General features: G+C 48.0%; 1 protein-coding gene across 20 annotated transcripts in view; it reads left to right on the top strand.

Moving 5' to 3' along the window:
- KLC1 (kinesin light chain 1) overlaps nt 1-14,147 on the top strand; it is a 66,280-nt gene that overhangs the window by 49,549 nt on the left and 2,584 nt on the right. For 3 of the 20 annotated variants that reach the window (XM_055303978.1, XM_055303976.1, XM_055303977.1), the window contains 4 exons: nt 231-392; nt 7,120-7,250; nt 10,802-10,868; nt 11,913-13,011. In XM_055303978.1, the coding sequence (XP_055159953.1) occupies nt 231-392; nt 7,120-7,250; nt 10,802-10,868; nt 11,913-11,978 (426 nt within the window). In that variant the 3' untranslated portion in view covers nt 11,979-13,011. Of the gene's footprint in view, nt 1-230; nt 393-4,857; nt 4,909-5,592; nt 6,170-7,119; nt 7,251-10,801; nt 10,869-11,912; nt 14,083-14,147 lie in introns of those variants that run through there. The other 17 variants (XM_055303982.1, XM_055303979.1, XM_055303980.1 and 14 more) reach the window with 17 other exon arrangements.

The raw sequence follows: 14,147 nt of genomic DNA, 5'->3' as shown, positions 1-14,147 counted from the left end.
GGAACCCATGTTTGTTGTCTTTTAAAATTTCAGGTAAACTTTACAAAGAGTGAAATGCGTGAGTCGTAAGTGTGTATTTCCACGAATCGCTCTTCCAAGTTTTTCTCGCCAGTGTTTAAAGACTTGTGTGTGTTGTTTTTTTACCCCCTGGTGAAGCTGAGCCATCTTAGAAATCCTTAATCAAACTTGAGTTCTAACGGATCAAACCCTGTCCCTCTTGCCTGGCTCAGGGTCTTGACAATGTTCACAAACAGAGAGTAGCTGAAGTGCTGAATGACCCTGAGAACGTGGAGAAGCGGAGGAGCCGCGAGAGCCTCACTGTGGACGTGGTCAAGTACGAGAGCGGCCCTGATGGAGGGGAGGAAGTGAGTATGAGCGTAGAGTGGAACGGGGTAAGTACAGTACACGGCTGCCGGCCCGCTCCCACAGATGCTTGCCTGCTGCCCGGAGGCCGCCTGGGCCAGGCTCCCAGCAGGAGTGCTGTCCCACACGTCCCTCCTGGCTTAGTGCTAGACACTGTCCTTTCCTCAAATTAAGTAAAATTAAGCTTTGTGTAAGTTCTTATCTTCTGCTAATAATGAAGTCTGTTACTCGTTTGAAGTGGTCGTTTCCTTTTCTGTTGGAACCCATGAAAGCTGTTTGGCTTAACTTGGAGCACTTAAATGCTGATTGAGTGTCCTGGTTGTTTAGAGCCATAATCCATAACCTGGTTGTGTTTTGATATTAGGATTAGTTTGGCAAAAAAACTAACTCGCTTTTTTAACTTACCCATTTTCATTGCTAACTCCAGTGCTCCTAATTTCACTGACCAGGCTGCTGTAGATTTTCTGAGAATTAATTTAAATTCCTTCAATGGAAGTGATGTTTCAAATAGAGCTTGTCTCTAGAGAAGAATAGGTTGGGGTCGCTACTCTTGGTGGCGCCTCGGTGCTGAGTGTCACCTTCCCACTGAGGTCCCGTGGCTAGTCTCTCTTCACAGTCCTTTGCCAGACGTTTTCGGATACAAAACATGTGCCCGTGTTTGGAACATGTCTCTCCTGGCCAGGCTCTACCTCTGGGTTTCACTGGTGTGCCTTTATGGAAATTCTTACCACTGCTATTTATCCAGTGGTCTCCAAAGAGCGTGTGGCCTCCTGGACATTTTTCCTAGCAAATGTTGGTCACACAAGGGTAATACTTTTGTGCATTGAGTTAATATCTTTGGAACTTTGCTCTTAGCAGGAAAGGTTGAATGCAGGATTGTGTGCACAATCCATTTTTTTCTTTTTTGGAAGTTGCAGTAGATGCAGTTTGATTAGTTGTAATTGTGCAAATGTTTTGCCAAATAGAAGTCTTGGGGTTTCCTATTCTTTTATCTTTTTGAATGTATTTATTTTGGGGATTTTCTAGAGCTGTAGTGCCTTGGTAAGGATGAACATTCTCAATAGACATTTTCTATGTAACATTAGTGGCCAGAATTTCAGGGAGAGCATCTTTTTGACTGTCTTTATCTGGCAGCTGCCTTGCTTTGGTGTTTCCTGTGCCAAGACAACCAATCAGCATCTGCTTTGACCATTCCCCCATTGGGCAGTAGTCTAACACATAAGCGATGATGGCCAGGCCCTCTCTTGTCCGCATCTGGCCACACTGTGTACTGTACTCTCCCACGATTCCTATTGTCCTGCATGCCTTGTGTAGAGGGCCATGTCCCTTCTCTAGTCTGTAGAAGCCAGGGCGCAGATTTTGATACTCTTGAACGAAGTTCTGGAGGAACTTTTTCTTGAGACAGTATTTCTAGGTCAATCTTTCTGTGAAATCCTATAATAAAATTATTGACAACGTAGAGTTCTGTTCCCATCATCAAGACTAGGACTCAAGGATGAGGGAGAGCTGCTTTCCATCCAGTTTGTAGGGCTGGTGGGCGGCTTCCTGTCAAGCCTGCTGTGGAGTCACAGATGCAGAGGGCAGGAAAGGTTCCCCCTCTGAGTGCGCACATGGGCATCCTTCCACTTCACATTTCCTGTCTCACTTTGGACATGCTGTCACATAGGATGTTCACATCCCAGGCTTTGGACACCTTTTTACTTGAGCCCTAGACACCATATGCTCTGCGTCCTTGACAAAATCCATCCCAGGCTCGTCAGTGGGTTGTGGTCCACTCACTGGCTGAAGAAATCTATATCCCAGATCTTCGGTCATCCTGGACAGTAGTTCCTAAATTTGCAGTGAGCAGTGGAAGGGGCCCTTGGTTCACTTAGAGTCTGAGATCAAGCAGCAGGTGACTCAAGAGCTGCTTGGGGTACCTTGGGGTAGCCTCGTGGGTGAACGTGCTCACTGCCACGCCCCGAGGCCTCTGCTCCGACCCAGTCCACCCTCACCTTCACCTTCTCTGGAGGTCCCCAGCTCTTAGGTTCTGAGGAGGTGGTAGTGAGCTCTCCTGACATTTGGGTGGAATTTCATTTTCAAAGCATACTGTTACTGTTTAAGAAGAGGCAGTAAAGGCAGTATGCACACCAGGGTTTTGTTGAAATCATCCTGATTTAGGTGTAGGCAGATGCAGTTAAAGGAGCCCATTTTAAGTGCCACCTTCAGTTCAGATGTTAATAAACTACAGTCCCCCACCCCTACCCCACCCCCCATGAGTCTCTGTCCAGGTGTGAGAGTTAGTGTTTCAGGCCCTCAGTGTGAGTGAAGAGTCCCTGTGATGACAGGGCATGTGGTTAAGACCTCTTACACCTGCAGCAACTTACTACCTTAGAGCAGCAAGATTTTCAGGCAGTCCAGATCCACTAGGCACAAATTGGGAGTTTAGTGTCAGGGGTAGACCTGTCATCTGTTAATTTCATATTTCAAATTGTGGGTGCTTTAAAGGTGGCTTCACTGTTCTTGGTGGTTTGTTATTCTAAGAACTTGTGATATATTTATAATGAGAAATGTCACCTAGATTTTATCTTATTGGAGTTCATTAGATATTTTTAAAAAGATTTTATTTATTTATTCATGTGAGAGAGAGAGAGAAAGGAACAGACACAGGCAGAGGGAGAAGCAGGCTCCATGCAGGGAGCCCGACATGGGACTCGATCGTGGGTCTCCAGGATCACACCCTGGGCTACAGGCAGCGCTAAACCACTGAGCCACCTGGGCTGCCCATGCATTAGATTTTTTAAAAAAGGTTTCAGTGCTGTTTAAAAAGTTTAAAAACTGCTACTGTAAGAAAAAGCATTGTGTTGCTGTGTTGTGCAGGTGCTCCTCCAGCAGGGAGGCTGGCAGGTGCAGGCTCGGCAGCCTCGTTCTGTTGTCGTAGCCGTTTATATGAGACTGAGTAGGCATGGTTGTTCCCAACATTCAGAAATAAACGTAAAACGATGGGCAGTGTGGTCAAATATAAGGTAGCCTAGGTTCTAATTGCTCCCTGGAGATATCAAAAGTCTGGGTCAGCCCAGAACAGGATTACGTGCTATTAAAATAGAAGAAAAGTAAGATTAGTGGTATGCTGTAATCATTCATATGAAATTTTTTATCAAATTCTTAGGGAAATGTGATTCCGGTCTATTACATACTATTAAGATTGCCATTAAAGTTCTTGAAAATGTAACTTCCTCTAACTTACTTATTTTTTTAAAAAGATTTTATTTATTCATGAGAGAGAGAGAGAGAGAGAGAGAGAGAGAGGCAGAGACACAGCAGAGGGAGAAGCAGGCTCCCTGCAGGGAGCCCGACATGGAACTTGATCCCGGGTCTCCAGGATCATGCCCTGGGCCGAAGGGGCGCCTAACTGCTGAGCCACCCGGGCTGCCCACCTCTAGCTTATTTTTGTATAAAGTACACAGAGCTGAAGTCATTGTCAAGATAAATCTGAGTTCTCTTTTATGGTCCTGCTAAAAATGTAAATGCTATGTGGAGAGGAGTCCTTTCTGGCGGAATTGGATTCCCTTTACCCTCTGCACATCGCTGCATCTGCCTGTCCCTGGAGCCTAGGCCCCTCAGACAACATGGGAACCCTGGCTGCACTATTATAAGGGATCAAATTTGCAGCCATTCCTTGAGGGCTCCAGGAAACATCACATCTTCCATTCCAAGGGGACCCGGAGTCTTCCTTTTCTGTTTTCTGTTTCTGACTTGCCAGTTCCCTGCAGGGTCCTTGAGAAGAAGCCTGCCCCACCTGCGCCCCCTACACTGAACTCTTGCCTGAGATTACTGAGGAATGGGATAGTACATGCTGTTAATTAGAAAAAGATTTTTATTTTTAAAAAATTGTATTAGAAAGACAATTAGACTATAACAAAGAGAAAGAAACAACAAATCACCTGAATCTATAGATAATAATTACTGCTGTACGTTTCTTAGGCAGTGCACTATGCTATTCATTTCTGTTCAGAAACCCACTTTTTTCATGTAAGTATTCTTTCATGGCATTATAAAGAAGTAGGATGTTTTTGAAAGAGAATGCAGATCATCTCCCAACTCTCCATCCTTTACTGCATAGAAATCCACTGGGACTCGTGTTGGTTTTCCGCTGTCCTCCCCATTGGTTCTCACTGGCTCTCAAGAGCAAGTGCAAGGAGGTGGGCAGCCCAGCTCCTGTGTGCCTCCTGCTGCAGGGGTGAGGGATTGGGTAGGGATAGCGTGGGTGTGTGTTTAACAGAAGTACCTCTGGAATCTGAAATCACTCCCATGGTCTGCTGAGTGGCTAGACAGGAATATTGTAACACTGCTATAGCGTAGCAATAAATTCTGAACTGAACTGCAGGAGTTGTACTATTTGTGGAATTAACAGTTTAATGTCCTTTTTCTAAAAGAACAACAAGAACTTATGTTTTCTTGTCCTCCCAGCATTCGTGGGGAGTTGGTAACAAATTTTATTTTTCCATTTTAAAGATGAGAAAAATGAAGCTCGGGCTGGTTAAATGACTTGCTGAGCGTCCCATGGTGAGTCAGAGCGGGCAGGGGCTCGGTCCCCGCTGTCCGGGGCTTCGTACGAGACCACTGGGGTTCCATTCTCCTGAGACCCGGGGTGCATTACTGCCTGTGGAAATCCATTTTCTATAATTAATCTTATTTTGGATTATCAACTGCATGTTTAAAATGTGCTAAAGACTTTTAAAGTCGGTGGTTTCTTAAAGTTTCTGAAATGTTTAAACTGTTAGTGCTCTTAAGAGAAAGTCCTCCCTGATTTCAGAGAGAACTTTATAGTTTAGGGTTACAAAAGCATCTCTGAAAAAGGTTGAATGAATGGCATCTTCCTACTTTCTTTTGGTCACTGTCAATGTTTCTCATTGTGGAATCTCCTTTATGTACAGTTACTGGAAAACCTCGTTACAGTAAGTATCATGGAGATTTCTAGCACAGTGCTAATCTGTGCTGTGAAGCTGGGTTTTATTTTGATGACAAGAGTGATAGTCTCGATAATGTAAAAGATCCCATACGGCCTAGTGCCTCTTGGTACTGGGCTGATAGAAGCGGGCAGAAGGTAATCCCAAATACTGAAGCGATTAAAAGCACTGCTGAGATTTGTGACCTAGAAATACTGTAAGCCACGCTGCGTTCAGTGGGGGCCGGCTCTGTTCTCACAATGGTTTCACTGGGCTCTCTCTCTCCATTTCTGTCTGACAGGCCTAGCTGCCTTATGTGGCGCTCACACTGTCTCCTGCATGACGGGCGGCTCCTCCAGCTTTACTTCTCTCTCCAGTGCTGACTGCTGTGTTTAGCAATCCCCTAGGATTCTTGTCAGAGCTCCACCTCTCTGTGACTGGCCATTCCTTTCGGTGCTGCTGTCCTTTTTGGGGGGTTCCTTATCTCTGTATACATGTAGCTTTGCCAGATATGTACTTAGTAATATAAACTGTGTTAATAAAAACCATTTACTGTGTGATACATGAGATTAAAAATTAAGAGCGATTAGTTGTTCACTTTGATAAGAGGTAGTTAGAAGTCTCCCGCAGGTGTTAATGCAGTGGCATGACCGTTGACACTAGCTAGGCTGTAACAGTAGGGCATGTGCTGCTCCCGGCGTGCTCTGAGGCCTGCCGAGGCCACCCGGGCCCCGGGCTCCCCTAGGATCTCGCTCAAGTAGCATTTGCTGTGTAGTCTCTGAAATTTTGGCAATTTTGCTTTTCTCCACTAATCTTTAAGTGTTCAGTGATTTGTGTATTTGTGTCTTTCTAACTTCTAATAAACTCACTCCGACTGACCCGTGTCTTTGTGTCTGTCTGCCTAGAACTTCTTGCTCTTTCCATGGAATGCGGCATTGCATCCTCCTTCAGGGAATGGGGTTGCTGTTCATCTCACTAAGTGATTCATTCTGAGAATAAAAGTTACTTACAGACACAGTTTTTTCACTCTCTGGTTTTGGTTTTCATATCCAGATACTTTCACATGGTTTAGTTTTTTTTTTTACTACGGGGAAAGCTGGACACTTTTCTGTCCACAAGGTGTCTTAGGGGTTTTAGTTACTGTATGGAATGAGCATTTTATTTAATTTTTCAACCACATTTACAGTCAACATTAAATAAAACTGCTTTTTTAAAATTCATGGAAGGGGCGCCTGGCTGGCTCAGTCCAAAGAGCGTATGGCTCTTAATCTTGGGGTCATGAGTGTAAGACCCACATTGGGTACAGAGAATACTTAAATAAATGATAGTTTTTTTTAAAAAAAATAATAACATTTACTGAAGAAGCAGTATATCTAAGTATTGCATGTACACAGAAGTGTTAAGTGGTCTGTGTCAGATCTCAATGGTTTGGGTCCAGGGCTGTTACGTGGACCAGATGCTTGTTTTTATTAAACATGGAACTTGGTTTTGGTGATCTTCCAAGAAGCAGCCCTTGGGACTTCTTTTTGTGTTACCTTTTGTTTCAAAGCAGCGATATAATTTTGGGGGATGTTATTTTTTGTTTGAACTTCTTCATGTTTAGAGGTTTTTATGCTCATAGATTAGCTTGACTGAAATTTAAAATGGATAGATTTCTATTTAAAGTGTATTTATATGCGTGGCAAACTGGTAATTTCTGTAGCAATCGTACTGCCAGCAAGTCACAGGCAAGTAGGTCAACCGTGATGTGAATTGTTTTCATCAGCTTTGCCTCTTGGGAGGCCGGGAGAGGACTCTGCAGTTTCACATGTGTTCACGTTTCTTTCAGGATGGCACTGGATCTTTAAAGCGCAGTGGCTCCTTTAGCAAACTCCGAGCTTCAATTAGACGCAGCAGTGAGAAGCTGGTTAGGAAGCTGAAGGGAGGAAGTTCTCGAGAGAGTGAGCCAAAGAACCCCGGGTAATTATCTGTGGCCCCCTGCTGACCGCCCTGCCTGATGGCCCTTCCTCCCCCAGTGGTCCCTGGGCTCCTCCCTCCAGCCCTGGGCCCACGGCCCACGGCCCACGTCCTCACGTCCTCACGTCCTCACGTCCTCACGTCCTCGGCCTCCCAGGACAGGCTAAGGAGGAACTGTGGGACTTCCTGTGGAGAGGCTAGGAGGGCGGGGGCCTTCCAAGGAAACCTGTGGAATTCTGTGATTTGATGATGGTGTGTTCTGAGAGTCTTTCTTAGCAGCGACATGTTGGGGGCGTCACGTGAAAACACTGAGCACACTCACTCGTTGAGTGAGATAGGCGTTATTTTTAAAAATTGGTATTAGTCTAAATCCTTTAAAAATTGGGTTTTAAAATCCTTTTAAAACAAACACTAGCTAGGAGTATATGGGCTCCTACAGGTATTGACGTAGGGAGAAAAAAGGTTTTAAATAGAACGATCACCGTTTTAGGACTTTAGTAGAAGGAGTTTCTTTAGGGGATTGAAAAAAACAGATTTTCCACACGTTTTAAGAAAGGTTCACTCCTGAGTCTTACCGTCTTTTGAACAATAACATTGAAGTCAAAGGAGTTTGATTCTGAGGCATTTTGCTCTTTGCTGGGTGGGCCGGAGTGCTGACATCTGCCCCCGCTTCTGGGCTATTTCTGGTGTAAACAGCATCTTGTTTTGGATGCATTTCCCACAGAGGCACTGTTTGGTCAGCTGTTCTGAGACTCTGAATTCCTAAGTGGTGCCTACTTGGTCAGGATTGAGTCGAAGTGAAACTCTTATACAAGTGACTCCACTTCCCCTTCTGTGGTACGAAGTCTCCCACTGCTGGGCCCGGCAGGCAGGGTCCCTTCACGCGATGTGCTGGAGACTCGGCGTTTAGGGGCTTTTCCAGCAGCTTCCTTTGTTAATTTTGAGGGACGTCCAGTCCTGTTCTTGTCTGTCAGTGAAGGCATAACTCCCGAGAGCTCTGGGGAGCAGAGGCCTGGGTCTGCTGTCCGCTCTGGGCTCCCAGGAGTCTGTGCTGCTGGGTGCACACATTTTGTGATGGCTTGTGAGGCAGGGTGAGCAGTTTGATGGCTGTCACCCTGCTTCTCAAAAATGTTTTACAAGCCCGTTTCTGTGGAGGAAGTTTGATGAGCTCCACACGCGTTTGTTGTGAAACTACCTGGAAGATGCAGTGTTGGAAGCCAGTTGGGGCTTCCGGAAAGATGTGGGGCTGAGCAGAAGCCTGCCGTTCTGTCCTGCTGTCGGCACCAAAGCTGGCGACCCTACAGACCAACGTGCCAGGGAAGCAGGTTTTAAATTGCTTTGGGGATAAAGTGCTTGTTTTAAAATATTTACAGAACTAAATGATAGTTTACTATCTGTCTCACCGAATTTTGAAAGAGTAAGCTTTTTCTTTGCTGTGTTACAAGGATCTGCACAGACTGTCGAGCACTCACTTAGTTGACGTTCCTGGGATGGGTCTGATTAACACAAGTGGCTCATACATCCCAGCGCTTTCCACACGCCAGTATTTGTCTCCTCCAGGGCGAACGCACTGGCTGGTGGAGGTTCAGGAGGTTTTGAAGCTTTTTAAATGCAGAGTCCAGTTCTGGCACTAAGTCCTGTGACAGAGCTTGGAAGTGTTCCCCTCTCTCCCGAGCCTTCTGGCTCGGCCGTGATGCAGCAGAGTAGGTGCTCCACGGTGTGGTGTGAGCCACGGTACAAGGAGCACCACCAGCCTGGCTACCCATGTGCACACACAGGGGTCGTGTATGGTCTTTGAAATGGTATCTCCTGAACTTGATGGAAACTTAAATGGCTTTAGAAGTTTTATCCCGTAAAATACATAAAACTGAATCCTCTGTCCAGGTAGGAGTAACTGCGTTTACTAACTGGACCAGTGTTTCTCAGACCTGAGCATCAGCATCTCTGGGGGTTTGAACACAGACTGCCAGGCCCCAGCCTCCCAGCCCTCAGTTTATGGTGCAGTGGGTCTGCATGCACCACCCTCCCCGCCCCCCATCAGCCTTTCTAGCAGGTTCCCAGCTAGTACCTGCAGCGGTTTTGGCCTGGGACCACATTTGGAGGCTCTCTGAACTGGGCGTCCTTTCTGTTTTGTGCACCACGGTTTAAGAGAAGAGGGTGGATGCATCATGCAGGGCCAAGGGGACACTTGCTGGCAGGAGTCAGATTGTTGTTACTTTCGTCTTATAAGGAAAAGAGAGCTTGAGGAAGAGCACTCTATAGCTCTCGTCCATCAGCCACTTAAATAACAGAATGATGAAGTGTACCAATGTGATTTGGTTTGATTTTATCTCTTGTTGAGTAAGTGCTATGTAGAGAATTCTAGCAGCACTTAAGTGGGGCTCCAGGGCTTGTCCTGGTTGGGGTATCTGGGGAGTGAGTTTTACTTGGGGTTAACTATATTAAGGTCTTTGCTTCTGGTGTAGTTTCATCAGTGAGAACTTGGTAAGTACCTGCCCTTGCTGGGCGCTGTGCCTGTGGCGCTGGTGGGCATGTGAGTCATGACCTGAGCCTTCATCCACATAACTGGAGCGTTTTTTTATGTGTGTCTGGTTGTGCTAACCCTTCACACCTGTGCTTCAGCCTCACAGCCATGCCTTCAACTCACAGAGCAAATAGTAGTGTGCACTACTTGTGTCGTAGGTCGTTCAAAGTCATTATTACAGTTCCTGTTGGAAACATTTCAAAATAACCCTTAATATCAGCTATTTAACTTTAAAGGCAGAGATTTTCTGTTTGAGGACATCCATGGTGGCAGTAAGTGATGATAGTAACTTTACAGCTGTCCATAATTTTAAGCTTAGGTTTTAGATTATTTGCAGGGTATTTCATCAAGTATTTTAAAGGTGTCAATGGAGAAAAGTGGAGAATGGAGAAAAAAATACACATTTAAATCACTACATTTTCTTAAATGTAAAGCCATGGAATTTGTTTTAGATTTTGGTTTCTAAGCAGAGAAAGCTGCTGAGTTTATTTGGCTAATAAAAAATTATTTTTACTTTTAATATTGAACAATACGTAAAGTACACAAGCGTATATGTATGTATCTGATCTTAACGCTGAGTGTCGAGTGTGGCTGTTTTCTACGGTCACTTGGGGTGAGTGTTGGTTTTGGAGGGGCTCCAGGCTCCCTTCTTACAACCGACTCGACCCCCTGCAGACGCACCCTGTGCCCAGCAGAGCTGCTCGCCTCCCACGGGAGCCAGGCTTCAAAGCCTGAGAGCATGACAACACTGAATTTACACGTAGTATTTAAGAAAAGTGCTTTGCTGAGAAAGATGCAGAGAAACTGCTTTTTTTCTCCTGGGCTTTATGGATGGACCCAGGGCGTCTGTGCTAGAGTTGGCACACGCCCCAGTTGGGGCGAGAGGAAGGCCCGCTCTCTGTGAGGGAGGGCTCCAGGGGCCCCCCACGGTGACAGCTCCTTTCAAGGGGGGTGGTTTGCTGTTTCCCGCTCCTGGGTCACTGATGTGCTGCTGGTTTGTCCTTTTGCATGTCCACTGCCCTGGTTGCAGCATGAAGCGTGCCAGTTCTCTGAATGTCCTTAACGTGGGTGGCAAGGCCGCTGAAGACCATTTCCAAGTAAGGAGCCCTGCCCCGCTTCATGCCCCTGACGTCCCAGCCTGGGGTGACTGGGCGGCCGCAGGCCCTTCCCGGGCATCACTGCCACCTTGGGGGGCCTTAGGAACACAGTAGTTAGGAGTCGCAGACAAAGAAGGGATCATGGTGGTATTTCCGGAATCTGTGTTAATTTGATTCCATGAATTATGGGAACGTACATGTTGTAAACATTCTCAGTCTATTAATTATTGATCTTTAGTTTGCTTAAGCTAGTTAAAATTTAAATATTCTGCTAACGTAATGTCAAAACCTGGCCACCTCATGTGTATTAACTGATCTCAGCCTCTGGTAAGTTTGTAACTAATTCATTGTCTTGTCAAACTGTTCAGTGTCTTAAGACTGTTAGAACTTTACTAATGTGAGTAACTGATGCATTGTCACTTTTACACCTAATGTTTAGCACTTTTTTTTTTAGCAGTCCCAAGGCTTGCACAAACCTGTCACCTTCCCATTTAAAACTGCTGGCACCTTCTTTGTCGGGAAGGGCCTTTTAATTTTCCGTTTTTTCTCAATGTCTCATGTGGCTGTCGGGTGTGGCCCAGTGTGCCCAGCAGACCAGGCAGCTGAACTTAGGGCACAGAGAACCTTCTGACTTAGCAGTTAGTGCTCGTCCACTGGTGACCAGGCTCCCTGGCCGTCGCACCTCTTAGCTGCCGTGGTGCTGCTGCTCACCCCAGACGCTCACTGGCTGCCGCGGGCCTCCCTTCTCCTCCCTAGGACCTTAGGAGGTGGCCGTTCCCAAGGTGCTTGTTGCCAGGCCCTTGGTGACACGGGAGGTGCAGGTAGTGTCTGGGCAGTGTGCTTGGATGCGCCTGGTGACAACAGTAAAGAGGCGTCTTGTCTTAAAAGGTGTGGGATTGACTCAGTCCTCCCTCCACCCCCCTCGGGCCTGGCCCCCTGCACGCGATGGTCAGGACTCCCACTATTGTTAGCTCTGAGCCACTTGAAGCCAGCGTCCTTTGGAGTACTGGTTAAGTATAATTTTTCCTTTGTTTTTTCACGCAGGAACGAAATAATTGTCTGGCAGACTCTCGTGCTCTGAGTGCCAGCAACACTGAGCTGGCCCGCTGAGGGTCGAGGCTGAGCTAGATAAAATCCCCGAGACTAATGGAGCACTGAGCCCTCAAAGCTTTGCCGAGCCCCCTCCCCTAACTCTGCAGGGGACCCACCACCTGGGTCACTTGCTTCTCTAGATAGTGATCCTCCACCGCCTCGCCTCGTGGAGGCCTGCCCTGAATTCTGTTAAGCTGTCTGCAGTCCTAGCGACCAGGAGCTGCCGGAGCGTGAGCGTGAGACCGGCCGGGCCTGGCGGTCAGGGAGGCCGATGTGGCGCTGGCAGCTGGCTTCCCCACGTTTGGAATGGGCCGCTGCTCACGGACTACACCGGAATCTGTTGTGCGTGTTAATGTATACTAAGGCTGTAACCTAAGACTGGAACCTTACGCTGCATCCTTTCAGAATAAGCATCTGATGATCTGTGGCAGAGCTGCCTGGAATTCAGAGAGGGGGTGCTAAGAAGCAGGGGAGACGGGTAGCATGCTGGTGGGTCTGGGTCCCCACCGGGTCCCCACTCCTGCAGTGTGGCACATCCACGTGCCTTGCCAGACGCCCCGTGGGCTCCCAGGCCTGCCCCTTCGGAGCCCCTTTTCCCCCTGCTGGTCCCTGAGTGCTGAGCATGTAGAGATGCAGGTTTTATGTTGAAAAAGGTTTTCTTTGTCAACATGGGTTAGGTTTTGATGGAAACATTGCCCAGCGTACCCTGCAGCCCTGCCCCTCAATAGATGTGTGAGTCAAGCTGGTAGCTTTAGAAAATCCCGAGCAGATGACGAGGGGGTTGGTGGCACCCAGAGACAGGTGCCTGTGGGTCTGGCCCGTGGCCTCTGTGGCTGTGCCTCTTTGCTCAGCGCTCGACCGTCCCAATTTGCAGCTTCTGGTGGACGAGGAACTGACTTTGTAAACGCTGTCCAGGGCCGGTCTGCACATGGGGTGGATCGGGAGACACGCAAGGAAAGAACGCGCACAGCGTGTCCCCGCAGAGGCACTGTGCGCTCTGCAGTCCGTCTGGGTGTGGAGGCCGCTGGGAGGGCTGGGGGGGCTGACTGGAAGCTGCCCCATGTCGGGTCATCCTTCCCCAACCCCCGTCCCACCGCCCCGCCGTCAGAAGTGCTCTCTGGTGCCACGAAGCTGATCCAGTACGTCGGAAACCTAGCCGGGTTCCCTTACTGACGCTTCTCTGGAGGAACAGGGCGTTTGGGAAGGATGAACACGGGGTGAGAATAGGATTTCATGTTGGGCCCCAAGGGGTACGGGCAGGCCTTTGTTGGCCTTGCCTCTCTGAGGGCGCCAGTGGCCTCCTTTAGACCCAGCCCGTAAGAAACCTTCCTGCCCCCGGGACGCTGCCTGCAGATCTGTGCTTTCTGAACTTGGACAAAACAGGAGCCTGGTTGTCACTGCTTCATTCAAGTGTGCATGTTCACGTTCTCGGAGGGAGTAGTGCGGGCAGCGTGCTTTCCTTTCTGGGGGAGGGGACCCTTGGAGCGCCAGCCCCCCCGGTACCTAGTGCCTGTGGTTCCAGGCCGTGGCCACAGGCCGGACGGGGAGTGGACCGGGGTTGCACCGTGTGCAGAGCCCTTCGTGGGCCTGTCGGAGGTGGAGGCTGTGGAGGGCCGGGCCTTCCGACCCTCCCAGCTCTTCCCAAGGTGCTGGACCCGGCAGCCTGAGGTGTGCTCACTCAGTGAGCGGGACCAGCGGGCTGTTTCTGGGGCGCTCACTCGGTGTTTGCAGTGTTGGGGGAGTCACTGATGTCTTGGAGTTAAAAAAAATTGTCATTTGTTCAGAAAGCTGCTAAGAATATCATGTAATGAGAAATTCATTGTTTATGGCAGCGTATAAATATTGCTAAAAATATATAGTTTACAGTTTATAGAAGATATCGTTCATAGTCCTAACTTTATAGAATGTTCTGGGGGAGCACATTGCATAGATGTGGCTGTATTCTGATGTTTCTACTTGCACTTCTTTCTGAGTAGTGCACTGGATGGTCGTCAGACTCCTGGAAACTATACGGTGGTGCGTGATCGCACCTGCCAAGGGTGAGGCTCCAGTCAGCTGAGGGAGTCTGGTCAGGGCAGAAGGCATCACACGTGTGACTGGGGCAGTCCTAGAGACAGGCTCTCTTCCACCCTGTCCCCACCGTAGGGGGGACCCAGGGCTGGGAGGAGTGCGTGGGGTGGAGGGGAT

The sequence above is a fragment of the Nyctereutes procyonoides genome, unplaced genomic scaffold (genome assembly GCF_905146905.1).
Source record: "Nyctereutes procyonoides isolate TBG_1078 unplaced genomic scaffold, NYPRO_anot_genome, whole genome shotgun sequence".
Lineage (NCBI taxonomy): Eukaryota > Metazoa > Chordata > Mammalia > Carnivora > Canidae > Nyctereutes > Nyctereutes procyonoides.
Note: the sequence above shows the minus strand (reverse complement) of the source record. Positions and strands in the feature narration are given on the sequence as shown.